The sequence below is a fragment of the Chelonoidis abingdonii genome, chromosome 8, assembly GCF_003597395.2.
Source record: "Chelonoidis abingdonii isolate Lonesome George chromosome 8, CheloAbing_2.0, whole genome shotgun sequence".
Taxonomy (NCBI): Eukaryota; Metazoa; Chordata; order Testudines; family Testudinidae; genus Chelonoidis; species Chelonoidis abingdonii.
In genome coordinates this window covers 63,021,404-63,042,923 of record NC_133776.1, presented here as the reverse complement: position 1 = coordinate 63,042,923, position 21,520 = coordinate 63,021,404, and the positions used below count along the sequence as shown (strand labels likewise).

At 55.8% G+C, this 21,520-nt stretch overlaps 2 protein-coding genes across 6 annotated transcripts in view; one reads left to right on the top strand and one right to left on the bottom strand.

Moving 5' to 3' along the window:
* The window catches only part of ZDHHC9 (zDHHC palmitoyltransferase 9), a 39,486-nt gene extending 36,539 nt beyond the window's left edge, over positions 1-2,947 (top strand). For both annotated transcript variants that reach the window (XM_032785899.2, XM_032785890.2), the window contains exon 10: positions 345-2,947. In XM_032785899.2, coding sequence (XP_032641790.1) covers positions 345-449 — 105 coding nt within the window. In that variant the 3' untranslated portion in view covers positions 450-2,947. The remainder of the gene's footprint in view (positions 1-344) is intronic.
* A 554-nt stretch (positions 2,948-3,501) lies between these two features.
* Positions 3,502-21,520, bottom strand: part of SASH3 (SAM and SH3 domain containing 3) — a 29,135-nt gene continuing 11,116 nt past the window's right edge. Inside the window, exons 2-8 of one of the 4 annotated variants that reach the window (XM_032785919.2) lie at positions 15,690-15,785; positions 14,783-14,932; positions 12,886-13,027; positions 11,167-11,330; positions 9,270-9,476; positions 6,243-6,393; positions 3,502-5,597 (exon numbers count right to left, since the gene is read on the bottom strand). In XM_032785919.2, the coding sequence (XP_032641810.1) occupies positions 5,410-5,597; positions 6,243-6,393; positions 9,270-9,476; positions 11,167-11,330; positions 12,886-13,027; positions 14,783-14,932; positions 15,690-15,785 (1,098 nt within the window). In that variant the 3' untranslated portion in view covers positions 3,502-5,409. Of the gene's footprint in view, positions 5,598-5,946; positions 6,394-9,269; positions 9,477-11,166; positions 11,331-12,885; positions 13,028-14,782; positions 14,933-15,689; positions 15,786-21,520 lie in introns of those variants that run through there. The other 3 variants (XM_032785928.2, XM_032785911.2, XM_032785939.2) reach the window with 3 other exon arrangements.

Genomic DNA, 21,520 nt, shown 5'->3' with positions numbered 1-21,520 from the left:
GACAATGTTGGGGCAGGAGCAACTAGGGACAAACTGTCTGTGAACAAACTGAATTTAATGAGCAGAGGAAGGTGGCTCTGGAACAGCCTATTAGTTGGAGCAGTGGGGAGAACAGCCCAGCTAGTTTTACGACAGAGCTTGATCAGTCAAACAGGATTACATGACAGTATGGCCTGCAAGAGCTGGGTCTGAACTGAGTGATGCAGGAGGCCCTTCCTGTCCTTTGTTCCCATCCCTGCTTGACTTCAGTGTGTGGGCCTGTCACCTATGGATTTGGAGGGAAAAAACACACTGTGGGTTTGGGAGTGTCTGCTCCATCCCATTACTCTCTCTCCTCTTTCCAGGTCCCCATGTTGCCGCTGAGCCCCACTGGGATGCCAGAGGAGGCTCAGCCTTCTGCTGTGGAACTCCCAGCACAGTCCTGGGAGGATGGGCCAACCGAGCACTAACCTCTGCTCAAAAGGAGAACGTTGTTTGTTCTGTCCAATCAATGCCAGAAGTGATTACCAGGCGGAGAAGGCCGGCTGGCTGGCCGGCGAGCAGACCACTCCTCACTGAGGGGAGCAGATGGGCTGGCTGGCAGGTGATTTTTCATGGCCATTTTGCTTTAGTCTTTATTCACTTCGATTGTGGACAGGAGTGCGCCTGGCCCAGGTCATTGCCAGTGGATTCTAAGAGCGAGCAGAGCATGTCAGTCATTGGTAGAGACCTTTACCCTTGCAGCTGGTCTCGGAATAGGCTGAGGTAGGACTTCTCGCTCTGCATTTGGTCCTTAGTGCTAAATGCTAGCCTGGCCGTGGCCCTCTCTTTCTGCCCCAGCAGTCGTGTCTGACATCAGCAGCTGCCCTGCAGTGGAGTGGCAGGAATGAGGAATCATGATGGGAAGGTGACTGTGACCGTGGCAGTGTTTGTCTCTCTCCCTCCCCCTTCTCCCTCCGTCTGTGGCATTATTTTATTATTTACGGTGGTGGGGTGGCCAGGAAATACTGTCTTGGGTGCCAGGAGGGCCAGAAACACCTGGGCAGGCATTCCACTGGGGATGGTTTTCTGTAGCTTCCTTCCCAAACTTCCCCATTAGTGACTAGCAGGCATTAGAGGTCCTTGAACAGTCATGGAGTGGGCAGCCTCCTTTGCCCTTTAGGGAGTGCACCTTTCGCTACAGGAGTGTGGGGGGAGAGCAATGCCAGGTGCAGAGCTCGCTACTCTCTTGACCCTGCATCAACTGCAGAGCAGTTGCACCAGGGAATCGTGAGGGAAGAGCCCTCTTGGGTCATGCACTCTGTTCCTGGGGCCAGGGCAGGATTTGTTCCCTAGTGCCTTGTCGACTCCTGTGTTTGCTCCCCCAAGCAATGGGGTTTCCACCCCTTCCCTAGGGAGGCTGTGCCCCCATTGAAGTAAATGATAAAAAGCTCTTTCCCTCTCTCTCCCCCGGCTGGCTCTGAACTCCCTTTGTCAGGGGTGCCTAGGCCTTGCTGCAGTATTCCAGGGCCCCCATGTGCTTTTCCACCTGGAGCAGCTCTGGCTGCAAGAAGTTCCGCTAGCTGGGGCAAGGGATGGGTGGCCCATTCACAGGGGCTGTTGCCTTGGGAGAAGGAGCTCTTTGGAGCCTGACTCCTTGCTTCTCCTGTCTGCATGAGCCAGGCTTCTGGGGGCTCCCAGTCTCAACTCAAGGGCTGCTTTGAGGCAGCTCAGCCATCTCCTTTGTGCCATCTTCCTTCCATGTCTCCCACCAAGAGATGTTGAGTGGGGCTAAAAGAAGGAGCCCTTCTGTGGCAACCCCTTGCGCCCCCTGGGGAGGGGTGTCCCCTGCCTGCCTGTCTGTTGGAATTCCCAGTCTCTGCCTAGGGGGAATACTTGATTCTGTTCAAGAGGACACTCTTATTCCCCTCCTCTTGTGGTGTGTCCTAGGGTGAGACCCCGGTGTGGAGGGACGGAGGAATTGGGGTTACTGAGGTGTCTGACCTGCTTCTCCTCCACAAGCTTAAGGCAGGAATGCACCCCCCCCCCCATCTTGTCCCACATTTACTGGCCTGTTAGTAACTAGTTCTCAGAACTGTCTGTCTCATCTGGCACTGGAGGTGATCCTAGCATGTGAGACCTGCACTATGCCCTGTGTCCCAGCACTCCCCTTACAGCAGATGTGTGCTGAGAGTCCTGAAGGGCAGTGCTCTGCAGAGTAGCGGGGGAGGTTGGAGCTGCCCTACCTCTGTGGCTCGAGGGCAGCACTGTTGAGATCTGGAGGCAGGGTCCTTCCTGTTACTCCCTTGGCTGTGTGGCCCAGCCTCTTGACCCATTCAGCCTTAAAGCTCCTGCTCTACGCTGGCTTGATGCAAGTGGGATGGCTAGGGTAGAAGGCGCAAAGGCATTCCCACTCTTCCCCCCATCTCTACAACTGAGCACAGTTCAAAATTGCTTCCTCCTTTAGCTCCAGCTGGATTGTGTTGTCCCCTGGAGCACTGTCCCATCTTCCCCTGCTGGGAGAGCACAGAGGAGGAGCCTTGAGTCTGGCTGGCCCCTCTGACATCACCGACCCTGTGCCAGGTTCTGGGCTCTCCACACCCCTCCCCCTGAAAGACTTAGTCCTGTGGGTGGGACTTGTCCCCGCTGCATAGGCTCAGCTCTCTGCCACTCCAGTGGTGCTCCACTACCTGCCCATGCTAGCGCCCGCTGCCTGCTGGGGACTGTGTTGGAGTCTACAGCCAAACTCTTCCACCTGCCCCCAACATGCTACCGACCAAATCTCAAAGTTGTTGCAAAAAATGTATTTTTGTTTTTACTAATCTATTTTCTAATGTACTGTGTCAAACTCTGCCCACTGTGGGGGGCCCCTCTGGTGCCTCTTGCACCGTGGCTCCTTTTCGGATCCGTTAAGTTTCTCAATGAAGGAAGTTTTTTGTGTTTTTGGATTTTTTAAACAAATGAAGGAATCCTAATCAGTTTGAAAGCCTCTGAGATGTAGTCTCTTCCTGTATGTGTCTGTCTGTCAACTCTCTTTCCTGAGGCATCCCTTACTCTGGAAAACCAGAGGGGCTGGGCCCTCTTTGTAAAGAACCATATTTTCAGATTTTATTCAGTGTGTTTTAATGTCACTGGGGCAGCTCAGGACCCTTGTGGGGAGCCCTTGGCAATACCTGGCTGAAGGGAAAGTCAGCTGTTGGGCTGAACTTGTGGGGTGGGGTTGAGAATGATCTTGTGCTAGCTGCACCTGTGGGATTGTGGAGGAGAAAATGGAGCAGATTTAAAAAAAACCCGTTCTGAAGAAAGGAAGAACAAAAGCTCCTGTACCTGCTGTAGAAGTGGGGAGCCCTTTTGCCAAGAAAAACTTGCATGCTGGAGGGTGAGAGGAAGGCAGCATCCTCTCCACCTGGGTCTGTCATCCAACTGGCTGAAGCCCAAGTTAAAATGGCCTTGTACTAACCTCTCCCTGAGAGAGGGGAGATCCCCAGGTTCCCGAGCCTGTTCGCTAAGCTTGTGGTGCAGGCAGGAGGCCGACACACAGAGTTACAGGTTAGATCACTTTTTATTGGGGTCAAGCACAAGGGAGTGAATTCAACACCCAAACCTACATTACTGCAACAGAAAGGCAGAGATTTTACAGGTACAGGAGTCCTGGAATTCAGGGCTAAGCTTGCCACAGACACGGGGCCAAAGGTGACTGCTGTAAGCAGATGTATCTCCCATCAGCATTAGTGGGTGTTGTAGCCCTTTACTCCAGGACTGGAATTGGCCCATTACCCAGTCACTCAGCATATTCTGTGGGTAACAGCATATGGGTGCAGCTCCAGTGCAAGACCATTTCCTGCCCTTTTAACATAAGCTAACTGAAGAACTCTTGGTGCAGCGCCATTGTGCCAAAGCTGGCCCAGCCCTTTTGCCCTGGGACAAGCCCTAACTAGAACCCAACCTGCTAGTTTTTTAAAGCCAGGTGGACTCTTACTGCTCTTAACGCAGCACCCTCTTGCCTCTGTTGGCTGCTTCCGTAATCTGTGCGCCCCAATGCTGCAGTGTTAATCTGTCAGGGACAGCCCTGAGCAGGGGTGTGAGCTCTGTAGGGAACACATGAATTCTTGTTGGGGATGTCCCTGTTCTCTGCTGCACAGGGGGGCTCTTGAGCAGTCGCGGGATCGGGGACTGAGCAGCAAGGATCATTTCAAACAAACCAACTCAGTATCGACTTCCTCTGGGCACACTCCCTTCTGACGCACAGCACCTGCTGCAAAGCGAGGACTCTGCCCTCATGAAGGCAGAATGGACTGACACTGGGGAATGCTGTGAGCACAATGCATGGTCTTTCCGGCACAGGTTGTTTCCTTTCCTTCCACCTTTCCAAACAAGTCGCCGCTGACCTGAGCCAGGTTGGCCCCAGTGGGCGTGTGGCAGGCTGGAGCGATGGCCTGGTCGGTTGCTGCAGTGAGCTGGCCCAGGCCTTTGGCAGTGGGGAGCTGCTGCAGCCTGGCCTTATTTCTAATAACTCAATGCTCTGTGACAAGGAGCGGCAAAGCCCCTGGAACCAAACCCTATGCTTTCTGGCCAAGCTGGTCCCCACATGGCTAGGTTCTGCCCTGAAAGAGACTCGCCCCATGAGAAATGCCAGCTTGGGAGGCTACAGACTCCTGCTCTCAGCGCTTTGAGTCTTGAGTGGTGAGGATCCTGTGTGGCACCCGTCGCACTGCTCTGCTGCCTGCTCCCTCTCCCCCCGACTTGCGTTAGAAATGCACGAGTCTCTGTTCTTGTTCGGTGCCTGGCTCCCTTGACCTGTTAGCACCAGCTCCTAGGTTACCTGTAGCCTCCTTCACAAAGAGCCTTTGATGTTGGGGAGCTTCAGCTGCAAGTGGGCATCTCCCATTGCACAGCCCCAGACACCCTCTTGGCTAAACTGCTTGTCTTTGCATTGCCCAGGAGCTTCCTGGAGGCATCCCATTCAAAGGATGTCCTGCTGACTAAGGCCTCGGCCATTTGGTAAGGCCAGGCAGAGGGTGTGGGCAAACGACGGTGGGTGCCAGGCAGAGGGGCAGGCAAACACCCGTTCATGGTAATGCATAGGCTCTGAGACTGGAGTTTCTAATGGAGAGGCTGGAGAATAAAGACTGAGCTATCTGCAGAAGGAAGTCCTTCCTCTTTGACAGGAACGCAGAGAGGGGTCCTGTGCAGTTCCCAAAGGGGAGATGTATCCTGGGGTGGGGACCTCGACAGCTGCCTCGTGGAACCATAAAACAGCGCCAGTGTCTTCCCCTGCAGGGCTCACATGACTGTCCCCAGCAAAGGAGTGGTCACCTGTGGTTCAGGAATCTACCCAGATGTTGGTCGGGGGTAGAGAGTGCCCTTGGGGTGTCCTGTCCTCCCTGCTCTGCAGGTTAAGTCCCTGATGTGGGGTAGTGCTGGGAGGGTTGGGGCAAGGAGGGGGCAAGCTCAGGAGGACTCTTCTAGAGAGAAGGCCTGAAGTTGCTCCTTTGTGCTGTTCAGCTCCGCCTCGTCCCGGCCACTCTCCAGTGTCTCAGATCCTTCGAAGCAGCCCGAGTCGCGGGGAATGTCCCCTTTGGGGTCCGAAGGGGAAGGGTGTGGCTCCAAGCTCTCTCCTTCCTCAGCCTCACTGGCTGCTGCGGGGGGAGGGGAGAAGCCAAAGCATTAGAGGCTGGAGGGCATGGGCTGCTTCCCAGGGAACTCTGAGCAAGGCGCAGCCTGCTGTTGGCTGGGCTAAGCTGGGGGTGGGAGGGTGAGGCTGTTCCCTGCATGCTCAGGGGCTGTGCAGAGGCATTCTGGGTAATGAAATGTGACTTGCTCTAAGTCTATCCGGCTGCACTGAGTGAGGCCCCTTTGCTTATTTTGTCACCTGTGCTGCTTCTCCCCCCCCCCAGGTGCACAGAGCAGCTTGCAGCTGGGATGTCTCCTGGTGGCTTGCCCTTACTTGGCACTGGGGTGGCTCCTTGGCAGAGCAGTTGCCATGTAGGATGTAATTTGAATACTGGCTGTGGTAAAGTGCAGGGCACTCCTGGCTCTGGCTGCCAGTTGGGGCCCTGTAGGGGAAGTCTGTCCTAGTGGCTAAGAGTCAGTGGATATAGCCCACCTGCAGGCTCCTCTGCTTCCCACACCCTTGAATGGTGGATGTCTGCCCAAAGCAGCAGGTGGATTCCAGGGAAGGACCAGACCTGTCTTGGAGCTTACAGGCTGTTTTAGAGCAATTGCCTGCAGGGGAGGGGGTCTCTGGGTGCAGGAAGGTAGCAAAGCGGGTGTCTGCCTCTTACTGTCATAGTCCAGCAGCAGGTCAGCAGCTGTGAGCAACTTGGCGCGATGCTGGGGGTCCATGATGTTTAGCTCATTCAGGTGGGTCTCCCGCAGCTCCTTGAAGTCCTCCAGGGTCTGGTAGCCATTCAGTAGCAAGGTGGAGATGTGCTCCTGGGGACAGACACAATCAAACTCACACAACAGCTACGCCTGTAGAATGTGTATCCCTGGGGACACTCATCTAGTCTTTGTATGCCTCAACTGAGAGCTTCACCCTGGGCAGGCTCAGGCTCCAGGATCTCGGCTTTCGTTTAAAAACCCTGTTCCTAGCACATGGGGTTATTTCTAGCTTGAATTCATTTAGCTTTAACCTCCAGCCGTTGGATTGTGTGTCTGCAAGACTGAAGAGTCCATTATTAAAGATTTGTTCCCCATGTAGATACTCAGACTGGGATCAAGTCACCCCTTAACCTTCTCTTTGTTAAGCTAAACAGATTGAGCTCTCTGAGTCTGTGATTCTAAGGCACGTTTTCTAAGCTTTTAGGGTATGTCTACGCTGCAGTAAAATATCCCATGGCACTGAATCCCAGAGCCTGGCTCAGTTGACTCAGGCATACGGCTAAAAATAGCAGAGTAGACTTTGGTAGAGAGGCATCTACATTGCTCTTTTCAGCCCCACAGCTACTTGGCAAGGCTCTGAGACATGGTGCCATGGGTCTTTTAATGCAGTGTAGCTATATACTTAGTCATTCTCGTGGCTCTTCTCTAAACCTTCTCCAGTTTTTCAACATCCTTCCTGAACTGTGGACGCTAAAACTGGAAACAAGATTTTAGCGCGGTCACACTAGTGCCAAATACAGAGGAAATATCACCTTTCTGCTCCTACTTGAGATTCCCTGTTCATACCTCCCAGGATCACATTAGCTCCTTTGGCCACAGCATCGTCATGGGAGCTTGTGTTTAGCTGATTAGCTGCCACAGCCCCAAATCTTCAGAGTCCCTGCTTCCCAAGCCAGAGTCCCCCATCCTGTAAGTATGGCTGACACTCTCTGTTCCCAGATGAATACAACAATTTCTGGATTTTACAGATCCAGACTAACACGGCTACCCCTCTGATACTTGACGACAATTTTTGTTTGCTTATGCCCAGTTTACCAAGCAATCCAGGTCACTCTGAATCAGTGACCTGTCCTCTTCATTATTTACTACTACCCCTATTTTTGTGTCATCTAAAATTTTTTCAGTGATTTTTATACTTTTTTCCATGTCATTGATAAAAGGGTCAGATAGAAAAAACACCTGTTTGCAGTTACATTTTGAGGCCTATCAGTTAGCCAGTTTTTAATCCATTTAATGTGTGCAATGTTAATTTGATACCATTCTAGGTTTTTTTAAAATCAAAATGTGTGGTACCAAGTCAAATCCCGTACAGAAATCTATTACATCAACACTATTATCTTGATCAACAAACTTGTAATCTCATCAAAAAAAGATATCAGGTTAGTTTAACAGGATCTGTTTTCCATAAAGCCTCGTTAATTTGTATTTATTCCATTACCCTACTTTAAATTTATATTATTCAAGTTCTGTATCAGCCACTCCATTATCTGAGTGGGATCAATGTCAGGCTGACAGGTCTACAATTACCCAGGTCATTCCATTTTCTCTTGGCACATTTGCTTTCTTCCAGTCTTCTAGAACTTCCCCAGTGCTCTAAGACTTTTACAATCAACATTAACACCCAGCTAGCTCCTCAGCCAGTTCTTTTAAAACTCTTAGATGCAAGTTATCTGTACGTGCTCATTTTTAAATGTCTGACTTTAATAGTTTGTGTTTAACATCTTCCCAAAATACTAGTGGAATAGAAAGAGTGCTGCTGTTACCATATGATGAGACTATCATTTTTTATCCTCAGATACTGAAACCTTCTGCCTTTTACACATTATTATTGATAATTCTACCATTTCCATCTAGTATAGACCAATACTACTATCAGGATTCTTTTTGTTCCAAATATATTTGAAAAACTCCTTATTGTCCTTAATTCTGAAGGCAATTTATTTCTCCTTGTGTCCCTTTGCTTCCCTTATCAGTTTTCTACAGTTCCTAACTTATTATTTAAATTCATTTCTATCAGCTTCCCCTTTCTTCCATTAGTTATATATTATAGATCAAGCTGTTGTGTTTATTCCACAATCCCAAGGGCCACCCATTTTTTTCTCAGGTGCCAGAATTTCCAGCTGTCCCTGCCTGGCTGCCAAAACCTCCAGCTACCTCCTAGCAGTTTCTACTGCATTATTACTCACTATCAGTCTAATCTCTGATGGCACCTTGAGCTGAAAATGTGAGGGCAGGTGAAAATTGAATTTAATCTAAACACTAAATTAACTACCTAATCAACTAATGCAGAGGTGAGGCTGCCTAGTGCCCCCCACAGTTTACCACAAATGGTTAAACTCAGACCTCTATAAACCAGCAAATGAAGAGTTAAGGTAATACAAACCTCTGAAAATCAGGAAACACAAAGTTAAAGGTATGCCCCCCACAGGCCACCTTAACTCTGCCCCCTGGAGCTGGCAATAGCCACTTGGAAGGGTTCAGTAAGGAGTCTGTGTGATGAGGAATGAATGATCAACTGGACATGCCATAGTTTGTGTTGTGGTCTATAGATGAGAATTGCAGCATTTTGATGCCATGCACTGCAGCCGCATTCCCTGTGTTTGGTGTGGCTGCACTGAATGGTGCAGGGATCAGATGGAATAGGTTGGCAGAACTGTCACTGATATGAGAGATGAGTGAGGCTGGGATTGGTGTCGGCATCGCTGCTCCCTCAAGTCCTGCCTTACTCTCTGGGCGGGGCTGGCATCCTCACTCACCCCCCATGTTCCTGCGCACCTCGCTTTTGCGAAAAAAGTCAGGATGGCTGGGACAGGGGTTAAGAAAGGGACTGTCCCAGCCAGAACAGGGCGTATTGTCACCCTACTGCTGGTGCCTGTGTGCAGGTCACCTGTCCTCCCCTTCCCCAGAACCCGCGGCCAGGCTCTCACCTCCAGGTTTATGCGCTCCAGCAGCTCGTGTAAGGTCTTGGGCTTGGGCCGCTTGCTCTTGCTCTGCACTCGGTTCTTGCGGGCTGGCACCGGCTCCTCGGGGATGATGTCCACATAGATGAATTTGAAGGAGCCCACTCTGTTGTTTAGCACCCCTGTCCAGGTACCCACAGGGGGCTTCTCTATGATCCCGATGATGTCCCCTTTCTGGGCCAAACATGAAGAGGAATCCCTTTGAGAATCTCTACCCATTGGGCAGGTGGGACGGGGTTGGGCTTGTCCCACCCGCTCTGTGATTGCTGGGTCTGTGCCCACGGGCTCCCCTAGCAGCGGCACAAGTAGGAGCTGGGTGGAGGCCTGGCCCCCCACAGTACCGCTGACATGCTGTGGGGGACAGCCAGGCAAAGGTGTTGGCATTTGTTCCCTGGAGCCTGCCTGTGGCTGCAAGCCACAGGGAGGGTTCCCACAGTTGGGGGCAGGTGTCATCTTCTCTCCTACCCTTGCAGTGAGGAAGGCGAGGGTCGGGGCTGCCACTGCCAGGCTTTTTTGCCCCACATTTTCCCTATTGGCATCATTGGTCAGCTCCTCTGGTGCCAGATGGGGCTCAGCCAGGTGCTGGTATTTTAGTACATTGCCAGCCAGCTGCTCAGGGTTGGGAGCACCAGGGGAGATCTCAGGAGCTAAGCCAGTGGGAGCATGCAGCAGAGGTTGGGGCAGAAGAGCTGGGCCGAGGCCAGGTAGCCGCAGGTGGAAGGTGGCTTTAAGCCTCCTCTCTGTCTCTGGGAGTGAGAGCCTGGTTTGGGGCTGCTTGCCCTGATGTCAAGGCTGCAGTGTTCCCAAGAGCCCAGTGTAGCACCCTGGCCTAGCTTGGGGAAGGCTTGTCCAGTGCTTAGAGCAGTAGCCTAGGAACTGAGAGCTCCTGGTTCAATTCCCTGCTCTGCCACAGAGGCCCCGTGGGACCTTGGACAAGCCCATTAGCCTCTCTGGGCCTTGATTCCCGAATGTACGCTGGGACTATGGCCCTGCTGCCTGGAAGGTGGGAGGAGAAACCCATGCAGTCCAGTTGCACGATGCTCAGGTGCTGTGATGGGTGGGGGCAGAGTAGGGTGCAACCCTGCCCCCTTTTCCTGGGAGGATGGGGAAGAGGCTAGGGTCATTTCAGCAGCTCTTTGCTGCTCTGGGACTGTATGCCTGGGGAGCCAGCTGTTCTCCGACTCAGTTGTGCTGCAGGACTGACTGCAGGGCACTGGGCTGGCTGCTGGCCCCAGCTGGGCTACAAGGCTGAGCTTTTGATGGCCTGTTAGCCAATAGTGGTGGCTGGTGGGGGCAGTAGAGCCAGCACCAGAGCTAGCCTACCAGCAGTGGAGCTCTGTGCTGCCCAGCGAGTCACCAGGAGGGGCCTGCCATGGGGGACAGCCTGGGCTTGTGCCTTTGTGATGGTTACAGGGGTGATCCTGCTTGCTGCAATGCAGGCCCTGGCGAGGCTGGAGAAGGCTCTCCTAGCAGCTGTGCCTCTCCAGCCCCTCAGCTGCAGGGTATCTATGAGCAGCTGAGCTGGGAAGGGGGTGTTAGTCCCAGTTCACGCTGCCTGGCGCCTTGTGGCATGGGAGTCGCATGGAGGTCGTGACTTGTGGGAATGACACATGAAGTGTCAAAGGAGACCGAGGCCCTTCCTTTTCTGTTTCCATTTGCACTTGGAGGAAGGACAGCTGTGGTAAAGGCCCAGCCCCACCCCGCAGCCCCAGAAGCTTCTCCAGTTGAGCCAGGGAGAGCCAGCTCCATGACTTGAGCCTGCTGAGGCCAAGCGAGCAGGGACCGGTGGTGGTGTGTGTTCAATAATACCTCTTTCTCTCTGCACCCATCTTTCTCCTGCCCCAGCTGGCCAGGCCTTACTCACCCGCAGCTTCAACGAGTCCTTGTCGTAGGGGCTGGGCGTGAAGTCTGTATGGACCCGGGCTCTCCCGCAGAAAGGGCCACTGTAGGGCAGGCTGGGCTCCTCCAGCCTCACACTGTTGCGATTGCTGCCTGGGGTGCAGGGACTGGTGCAGCCCAGTTCACTCCCTGCAGCGGGGGCAAGATGTCAGCCTCTCCTGCTGAGCCAGCCTGGCCAGAAGTTTTGCTTCCCTTCCCTGGGAGCTGGCCCCGCCCAAGGGCAGCCTCTGACTGGGGTGAGTGACTGTGCCGCTGTCATTTGCACTGGGCTTAGGAGTTTTTTTCCACTGCGCCTGCCACAACCTTCCAGCTGCCAATGAGCAAGAGCCCCAGTGCCACGTGTGAGACCTACACATAACACAGGGGTGCCCCTTGCCCATGGTGGGCAGAGCTGGTTCCTCATGCTCCGCAAGGGACTGTCATGCTGATGCTGCCTGTTCTCTGCACAGTGAAGGAAAGCGTAGCTGCCTCTTGCGGCACGGGGTAAGGAGGCATGACAAGGCTGTTGAGGGCCTGACATGAAGTTCTGCCACCTGCCATCACCCCCACAACTCCATGAGCAGTGTGTAGGGCACGTAGGGTAGCCAACTTTCGAATCACACAAAACCGAACACCTTGCCCCTTCTCTTGAGGCCCCGCTCCTCACTAGCTCCATCCCCCTCCTGTCACTCGCTGTTCCCCACCCTCACTTTCACCAGGCTAGGGTAGGGGGTTGGGGTTCAGGAGGGGGTATGGGCTTTGGGCTGGGGATAGTGGGCTCTGGGGTGGGGCTTGGGATGAGGGGTTTGGGGTGTGAGAGGGCGCTCCAGGCTGGGGCAGGGAGTTGGGGTTTGGGGGAGAGTGAGGGCTTTGCCTCAGGGTGGGGCCAGGGATGAGGCAGTTTGAAACAGTCACCAGCTCCCAGCGGTCTCTAGGCACATGGGTGGCCAGGCAGCTCTGTGGGGTGCATGCTGCCTTCGCTCCCGCAGGTGCCATCTCCCACAGCTCCAACCAGAGCTGCCAGAGTCCCTTTTTGACCGGGAGTTCTGGTTGAAACCAGACACCTGGCAACCCAAAGGGCACATATACACGCGCTGCAATTACAAACCCTTGCCAGTGAGTCTGAGTCTGGCTCTGCACACAGCTCTAAGGCCACCTGTGTTCATGGTTGGGTGCCGCCTGCAGCAAGGGCACTGCAGTCTGGGGGTGGGGGAGCCGCAAGGTTTACCCATGAGCCCGAGTGCTCAGCTCTGAGCCTGGTTATGCAGGTTAAAGGCAGGGGACATGCACCCTAGGTGAACTGAGCTGGCCCTGAGCCCCTGCATCCATGGTAGTGTGAGTGTCCCAGCCATCTCTGGCTGCACTAGATAGGTGGGGCTTCTCCCACCTTTGCCTGGGGCAGCTCACAAGCAAGCTGAGGCCTAAGAGTGGCAGAAGTGTTGGCAATCACTGAAGCCCTGTTGGCACTCATGCCACACTGTCCCTGGGGCAGGCACCAGGGGACAGAAGGTGACAGGGTGCTATTTCCATGTGGGCTAGGCTGAGACTGCTCTGGCCTCTGCCCTTCCTGCTGGGGGTGGGCCCTCTTCTGCCTCCATAGGTGCCTGGAGAGAGCTGGCCATGGGAGGGGAGCTGGGAGCATAGTGGCATGTGAAAATGCCCCCTCCCACTGAGCCCCGCGGAGCAGCATGGCCCTTGCGCTCACCACTGGATGTCTGGCGGCTGAGCGGTGTGTGCACGTCCTCTTCCAGCTCCACATACGACAAGGGCATCTTCTCGAGGCTTGGCTCCTCCAGGCTGCCATCCAGCGACATGGGGGACATGGAGCCCTCCTCCCCCACTTCTCCCTGCAGGTAGAGGCTAAGGCAATTAGTGCAGGCTGTGCCAGAGAGGCTGCAAGGCTGCAGCACGGCTGTGTCAGAGGGGCTCTTACTCAGTCACAAAAGCAATGTAACAAGGGCCATGGCTTGACTTTCTGCATCCAGCCGCCTTGAGCACACGGGCTAGATGCTATGGAAAGGAGCAATGGGAGAGCTCCGAGTGCTATCACCATCTGGAATCCCCAGACCTGGGCCTCCTGGGGCTTGAAAACTGGGTTCAGCTATTTCAGAGGGGGTTTTTCCTGGCAGCAAGTGATGCTGAGACGTGGAGTAAAGAGGGGCCGGGGTGTAAACTGTTCACTTTCCTGTTTCACTTGCTGGAGGGGGCGGGGGAGAGTCTAGGTTACTGGATGGGAAGTGTCCATCTAGAGCTGTCACTCCCCCCCCCCCCCCCCAATCTAGTCATTCAATTTCCTCTGCCTTTGTTCGGATTGCTGTGGCCCGACAGCTTCATGCTGTCCACCCAGCCTTCAGCAGACATGGGCCAGTCACAGGGCCGATGAAGAGTGCTGGAGTAAGTTTAAAATCACTTTGCTACAGAAGTTTGAGATGACCCTTCTTGCTTACAGAAAGGGACAGTGCAGGGCTCAGAGAAGGCCTGATAAGAACTAGTCTAAAGTTGCAATGCTCTGGGCGAGTATATCAGGGAGGGGATGGCTGGTAGGGGGAGTGCACGGTCCAGGATGTAAACACCGCTCTCAGAGTTCGAAGAATGGCTTAGCAAGCAGAAACCCAACCCAATCCAAAGCTGGGCACAGAGCTATGGGAAGCCAGCCCGGGGCAGAGGACAAAGGTGAAAAGGGGCTGGCACAAAACAAGCTCTGGAGGTGGGGGCAAAGGTGCCCAGTCCATGGGGAACCTTGGGCCAGTCAGGCGAGCCTGAGGAGGGGAGGGGACAAGCCAGCTTGTGTGACGGGTGCTTGTCCAGTGAAGGGTGGAAAGCAGCAGAGCCTGAATGATCAAATAAACCGTGTTGCACTCTCTGGATGAGGGGTGTCACACCCCAGGCACAACTACCCTGGTCACCATGCAGCCACCAGCCTGTACCTTGTCTTGGGAGCTGGTGAGACGAATGGGACAGTGGTTCAGGAATAGTGAGATACAGGCTGGCTGGAGCACCCTCTGCCCCAACTACAAGATAACTATGTAGCCTGAGCCAGCTGGGGAGTCCCCCACCCACCACCACCTGCATGTTGGTGCTATCTGTTCTTATGCACTGGGGCAGGGCAGGCATTGTTTCCACATGCCTGCACTGGAGGCATAACTAAGAAACGACCCCACTCCCTCACAGGGGTTTAGAGGTCAGACAGGCAAGAATGTTCATACTCAAGTCTTGCTCAGGATCCCACAATTCCTAAAAGGAACAGCAGTGAAAGAGTTGCCATCACAATGTCATCAGTAGGCTCCAGAGTTAAGTACCCTTGGGGAGGAAGTTGCTGGGTGGGCTGCCCCCTGCAGGCTCAGGCAGGCCCTAATGCACCAGGTCATGTTCACAAGGTTTTCTTTGCAATCAGAAGGGCTGGGAACTCTGCTTTGGGAAATGAAAACCACCAGAGACGAGTCAGGCTGGCAGCCAAGCTGGCACCAGCTCTGTTTCAGCTCGCCCAGTGCCCCACTCTGGGCCCTGGTCCTTTCTGTTCTGTGGGTTCTCTGAGTTCCAAGTCTTTGTCCTGTGCTGACACCCTGGATCGGAGCACAGAGACCTGGCACCCTGCTCCTTACCTTCCCCTCAGCCAGTGCCTTCACCACCACCTTGCCCATCTTCCTGTTCATGGTGCGGGAAATGACAGCTCTCCACTTCCTGCCCAGCTTCATGCCACTGCTCTTCCCAGTGTCATCAGGAGGTGCATTGGCCAGGTCATCCTCAGGAATCTGCAGGGACAGTCACAGCTGGCACTGAGGGATGGGGGACAGAGCCAGAGAAGCGAGTGCCCTGCTCTTCTCTCTGCCCTCTGCCCCTCAACCTAAGGGAGGATGAGCCAGCTGGGCTGCCACCTGAGGGTTGGGAGGATGCCCTGGGCAGAATCCTCCACAGGGAAACCCCAGTGCCCCACACAGCTGAGCACAGGCACTTGACTGTGGGGAAGAGGCACGTCTTCGGTGAGCACCGGGAGTCCACCTTTGCCACACGCTGTCCCTGTGTTGAGAGATGATGGGGGTGTGCCCAGCAGGTGAGTGCCAGCTTGGGGAGCAGTGCCACACACAGAGTAGTCAGTGTCATGGGCACCTCCGACTTCTGAGAAGCTGTCTACCTAGGACGGGTGCAGTGTATGTACCATTTGTGTCTGCGCATGGAATTATGGGTGGAGTTGGGGCTGTAGGAGCCCAAGGGGCAAGTGGGTTGTGGGTAGGGTGAGGCCAGGCTGGGGCTATATGGGCCTGAGGTTGGAGCAGGCAGTGAGTGGGGCAGGGCTGGGCTGGAACTATATGAGCACAAAAGGGCAGTGGGTGGGGCAGAGCTGGGGTTATATGGGCCTGGGGCAAGCAGGGACTGGGCAGGAGCCAGTCCCCCTGTGTGAGTGGGGCTGGAGGGGTTTCCCTGAGGGCAGGGAGTGGGCTAGAGTGGGATGCCCATGGGCCAGGCAGCCCGTGAGTGCAGTCAGTTTCTCCCTGCTGCACAGATACTCACGTTCTCCTCCAGGTTAAACTCCTTCTCGCTCACCACGGGGGAGCTGGGCTTGGCCTTGCCAAAATCCTTGAAACTGCTGGAGCGCTGCAGGGAGAGCTGTGAGGGAGCAGGGGACAGCATGAGCCAGCAAGCCCCCTCCCGCTGAGAGCCCCCTCCCGCCCCGGGCCTGCCTCCTCCCGCTGAGTGCCCCCTCCCGCTGAGAGCCCCCTTCCACCCTGGGCCTGCCCCCTCCTGCTGAGAGCCCCCTCCTGCCCCGGGCCTGCCCCCTCCCGCTGAGAGCCGCCTGCCGCCCCGGGCCTGCCCTCTCCCGCTGAGAGCCACCTGCTGTCCTGGGCCTGCCCCCTCCCACTGAGAGCCCCCTCCCACCCTGGGCCTGCCCCCTCCTGCTGAGAGCTCCCTCCCGCCTTGGGCCTGCCCCCTCCTGCCCCGGCCTGCCCCCTCCCACTGAGAGCCGCCTGCCGCCCCAGGCCTGCCCTCTCCCGCTGAGAGCTCCCTCCCACCCCGGGCCTGCCCCCTCCTGCTGAGAGCCCCCTCCTGCCCCGGGCCTGCCCCCTCCCGCTGAGAACCCCCTCCCACCCCGGGCCTGCCCTCTCCCGCTGAGAACCGCCTGCCGCCCCGGGCCTGCCCTCTCCCGCTGAGAGCCACCTGCTGTCCCGGGCCTGCCCTCTCCCGCTGAGAGCCGCCTGCCGCCCCGGGCCTGCCCTCTCCCGCTGAGAGCCACCTGCTGTCCCGGGCCTGCCCTCTCCCGCTGAGAGCGCCCTTGCTGTCCCGGGCCTTGCCCTCTCGTGTGAGAGCCCCTCCGCCACCCGCGGCCTGCCCCCTCACCTGAGAGCCCCCTCCCACCATTTGGCTTGCCCCTCACATGAGGCTGCGTCCACCCTGGGCCTTCCCCTCCTACTGAGAGCCCCTCCGCGAGGCCATGCCCCTTCGCTGCTGAGAGCCGCCTTGCTGTCCCGGGCCTGCCCCTCCGGCTGAGTGCCACCTCACCGCCACTGAGGCTGCCCTCTGCCCGGGCCCGGCCCCTCCGCGTGTTGAGAGGACCCTCGCCCGCTCCCCTCCCGTTAAGAGCCCCCTCACTGCTGGCCTGCCCCTCGTGCTGAGAGCCCTCCCAACCCGGGCTGCCCCTCGCCGCTGAGGTTTGCACATGCTGTCCTGGGCCTAGCCTCTCCCGCCTGGAGCCCCGCTCCGCCTTGGGCTGCCCCTTCCCGCACCGGCCTGCCCCTCCGCTGAGAGCAGCGACTGCGTCCCCTCCCGCTTGAGAGCCCCTCCCGCCGCCGGCTGCCCCGACTGTCCCGCCTGCCACCCCGCTGGGAGTGCCCTCCTGCCCGGGCATGCCCCTCCCACTTTGAGAGCCGCGTGCCGCCTGGCCTGCCCCCTCCACTGCAGTGCCCCGCCTCCCAACACAAGGCTGCCCCCTTCCCGCTGTGAGAGCCCCCTTCCACCCGGCTGCTCCCTCTCTGCTGAGAGCCACTATACCGCCCACGAGACCTGCCCCTCCGCTGGAGGAGCCGCTATGCATGATCCCGGGCCTGCCCCCTCCCCTGCTGAGTTGCCCGCTCCGCCTGGACTGCCCCTCCTGACCCTGGTGGCGCCCTCTGCATGAGGACCCTCCGCCCGGAGCTGCTCTTTCCGCTAGAGAGCCCCGCTCCTGCCCGGGCTGCCCTTGTGCGTGAGGACACTCCCACCCGGGCCTGCCCCCTCCGCTGGAGACTGGCCGCCCGGCTCTGCCCCTCCGTGAGTGCACCCTTCTCGCCTGGGCCTGCCTTCCCGCACCCGGGCCTGCCCTCCGCTGAGAGCGCTGCCGTCCGGCCTGGCCCCTCCGTGAGCGCCCCTCCTACCCGGCCTGCCCTCCTGCCCTGGCCTGCCCTCCTGAGAGCCCCCTCCCGCCCCGGGCCTGCCCCCTCCCACTGAGAGCTGCCTGCTGCCCCGGGCCTGCCCCTCCCACTGAGAGCCGCCTGCTGCCCCAGGCCTTCCCCCTCCTGCTGAGAGCCCCCTCCCAACCCGGGCCTGCCCCCTCTCGCTGAGAACTACCTGCTGCCCCGGGCCTTCCCGCTTCCACTGAGAACCCCCTCCTGCCCCGGGCCTGCCCCCTCCCACTGAGAGCTGCCTGCTGCCCCACCCTGACATGACACTCAGCAGGGGCCTCCCCATTCTGCGGCATTACACTCTGCCCTTTCCCTGGAGCCTGGCCCCCGGTGCAGGCCGGGAACAGACCAGGGCTCAGCAGATCTGTCCCCATCATGCAAAGCCCTTTCCCACCTCCGGCATGTCGCCCTGCCCCTCCCTGGCCCCACCCTGGCTGGAGGGCTCTCCCATCCTGCAGGAACTGCTCAGACATAGGGGTAGCAGGGCCATGATTGGCAGGTCAGACTGGTACCAGATACAGGCTGCCCTCAGCGCTCCCTTTGTTGGAGGGCAGAGGCACTGTCTTCCAGGACAGCCCACAAGGCACGGCCAGGTGCAGCGGTGGTGTGCTCAGATACAGCATGCACCATAATGCCACCTCGCAGCTGCGCTGTACAATACAGTTAATGTCCATTCTGCTGTCCCTCCTGCCTCATCCGCTGTCCCCTGCCCTTGATCGCTGCTTCCCTTGGACCAAGGCCCATCGACTGCCACGCTGGTGTGGAAGAGGACGTGCCCCAGGCCCTGCTCCCTTTAGCTAGCTAAACACACACAAACCCTCTGCCCTTTGCTTGGAGACACACCAAGTGCTTTTTAACGAGCCTCAGCCCATGCTCAATGGCTGCACTTTAGACAGAGAAAACATGCGGCCCAATCCTAGGGTCACGCTCCGAGGCTGGAACAGGCTGCAACAGGCTGCAGCTTGCTGGGCTCTGACCCTTAGCCAGCCCCTTCCTCACCACCCGCTGCTGCCATGAAGTCGCTGCTGAGCCTGCACAACCCACACTGCTCCAGGGAGTTTGTAATCTAAACCCAGGACCTGGGCCCCCTCTCACGCCTGGGTACGTTTGTAGTCGGTGTAAAACCAGAGGATTTGAGGGGAGCATAAGGTCCAAAGAGGAGGAGCTATCAGGATCTGTCCCTCCAGCAGACCCATCCACTGCTGGCTCCAGGGTAGCTGCAGCATCTGTGGCCTGGCACTGTGTGGGCAGGGTGTGCTCCCTCTCCAGGCCAATCATCCTGTGTGGGAAGGGGTAGAGCCCCACACACAGGTCTCTCCCAGTCTGTGGAACCACCCTGCCACCCAGTGCAGGGTAATCATCTGGTAGGATGGTGCCCAGAGAGCTTCTCTGGCAGCAGGCCTAAAGCCCAATGGCAGCGCTGCCCAATTCCCACAATGCTCTAGCAAGGGTTGCAGTCAGTGGTGTTTTCCTGATGCCCCAGTGCTGGGCAACAGGCGACTCTGGGCAACTCTCTGCTCGCCTTGACACAGAATATGTGTCCAGATGTTCGGGCTTTTCCTCTTCACATGGCAATAATAATACGAAGGGAACACATGGGTGTGGAGGGGTGCAAATATCATCATCAAACATGCCTAATCTGTTGCTCCCTGCTAGAGTGACCTCCGATTCCAGCCAGACTTCGACACTGATTCTTGCCTTTCGATTCTAATCTGGTACCGCTTCTGATCTCCGGTCTCCAACCCAGCCTGACTGACCCTAACTCTTCTTTGACCTGGCCTTGTGATTCCTCCAACTACAGCCGGGTTACTCCCATCCCTGATGAGTAGATTGCAGCCCAGGTGTGACCGCTAGGCAAGACTGCCTACACCTGGTCCCTTACACACTGGGGCAGTCACAAGTTACTGAGGCTTTGTTGTAGCTCTGTGTTTTCAACAGGCATCACTGGTGTAGTATGTCCTGCAGAATGTGTGCTCAAGAGCTGGTTTACATGTCAACTCCAGGGCATGCTCAGAGTCACATTTACCAGACAAGGCAGAGGACACTTCAGGTCTCCATCAATTATTATAGGTGTTTCTTTACAGAGATTTTTTTCTTCCACGTGAAAACTGAGCAGTAGGGTGTGATTGTGTGTGCCCCCCCCCCCCATTTGATCACCCTATTCCTTAGGAACATCCGTATGCAGGAAACAGGGTATTAAACTGAGAAGTGGAGGTGAGAGAAGGGTTGAAAGACTCAAAGACTAGATGGATGAACATTCTACAAAATTATTTGATTAACGGTGGAATTTCCAAGGAACTGCTTCAAGGCAGGCTGGAATAGAGAAGAAGGATCAAAGAGCTGACCTGATATAGAAAGAACTAAGGTTAGAAGATGAAGTGATTTACTGCATCGCAAACGTATGCCCTATAAGTGATCCAGCATAGTCAACATGGAGTCACTGCCATGGCATAGCTGATGACTTCCAAGGATGCAGTGCAGCATGTTAAGACATCTCACCGTGTTGCCATTTCCTCTTTCTGTGCATCAATCTCCAGTCACCACACACTCTTGGCCAAGACTCTCTTTCACAGTCTCAAATGGCCTCGTGTAATTCTTGGAATACACAGGCCCTGGGCTTTGTAGGAATAACACTCAGGTGCCACACATTAGGCAACCTTGAGATATGTTTAATTGTTCCCTGTGAGCAAAGAAAGTGGGACATAGCTGTTTTTGTGCATGAGTCCATCTACCCCTTGTAATGTCAGACACTTTCCTGCTGTACCCTGGCATTTGTGGCAGGCAAGGTTTCACTCTGTGCTACATAGAACATATCAACTGTCTGGTTCAGTTCAGTATCCCTACCTGCAACTTCCAATGGCCAGTGTGAACCACAGGTGCTGACTTTTTTTTCACCGGGGCTGCTGCACCCCCTCTCCAACCTGAGGCCCCAATCTACCCCCTCCACTGAGGCCCTGCCCTCGCTCTGCCTCTTCCCGCCCCTGGTCTGTCCCCTCTGATCTTCTCTCACATGAGAAATCACTTCTCCTGTTTCACATAGGGAAATGTCACCAGCTGATTTTACAGGCAAAGATGCACCACAGTATAGAAGGGCCCCTTTGGATATCAAAAGCTTTATAGCCTCATCAAAAGCCGTGGGTTAGTCTGGAGAGCAGTACCCTCTCCATCCATTGTGTCAGAGTGCACTTAGGGGCTGTCCGCTGTCAGGCATACAATGCAGAACCTCCTCTCTTTACAAGGCAGTTTAGCGGATGCTGTTTACAGTTAGCTGTTGCCTTCACTTTAATAATGCCCAGGAAATGAGGATTTCCCCCTGTCTGTTTTCAGTAGCACTGAGATTTTCTACATACAACTTCACCACTTTAAATTGTCTCTAATAATCCTACTCTAAATTAGACACCACGGACCCCTGTACCAAGATCTGTTTCCTACTCCTTCCATTTGTAAAGAAATCCATCCGTTATGGTCTTCCACATTTAACAGTTGTAGTGGTGCTGTAACATCTTCACTGGACTCCAGGCTGTCATTTGCAAACTGATGAATGTTCAAATCTCTGCCATTGCCCTCAGGAGGGGGCTGTTGTGTTGACCTGCACATTTTCTCTGTAGAGCCCAATTTGTTGTAGTTTTTGTTCTTGACCCAACAGTCACTGAAAGATTCTTTCACACAAAGAAATAATAGGATCTGAGTGATCTTCAGGTTGTACTTCCTCCTTGTCCTCCACTTTAGTTGCTGCAGAGATGATATGAGGCCAGGGCTGGTGCAACCATTTAGGAGACCTATGTGGTCACCTAGGGCGCTAGGATTTGGGGGGCGCCATTTTCTTCGGCAGTGACCGTGGCGGCTGGATCTTCGGCCTCCCTGGTCACCGCCGGCATTTAGGCGGAGGGAATTGGGGCAGGGGAGCGCGGGGAGGGCCGCCTGCAGCAAGTAAGGGGGGGCAGCATGCAGGGGAACTCCCCACCC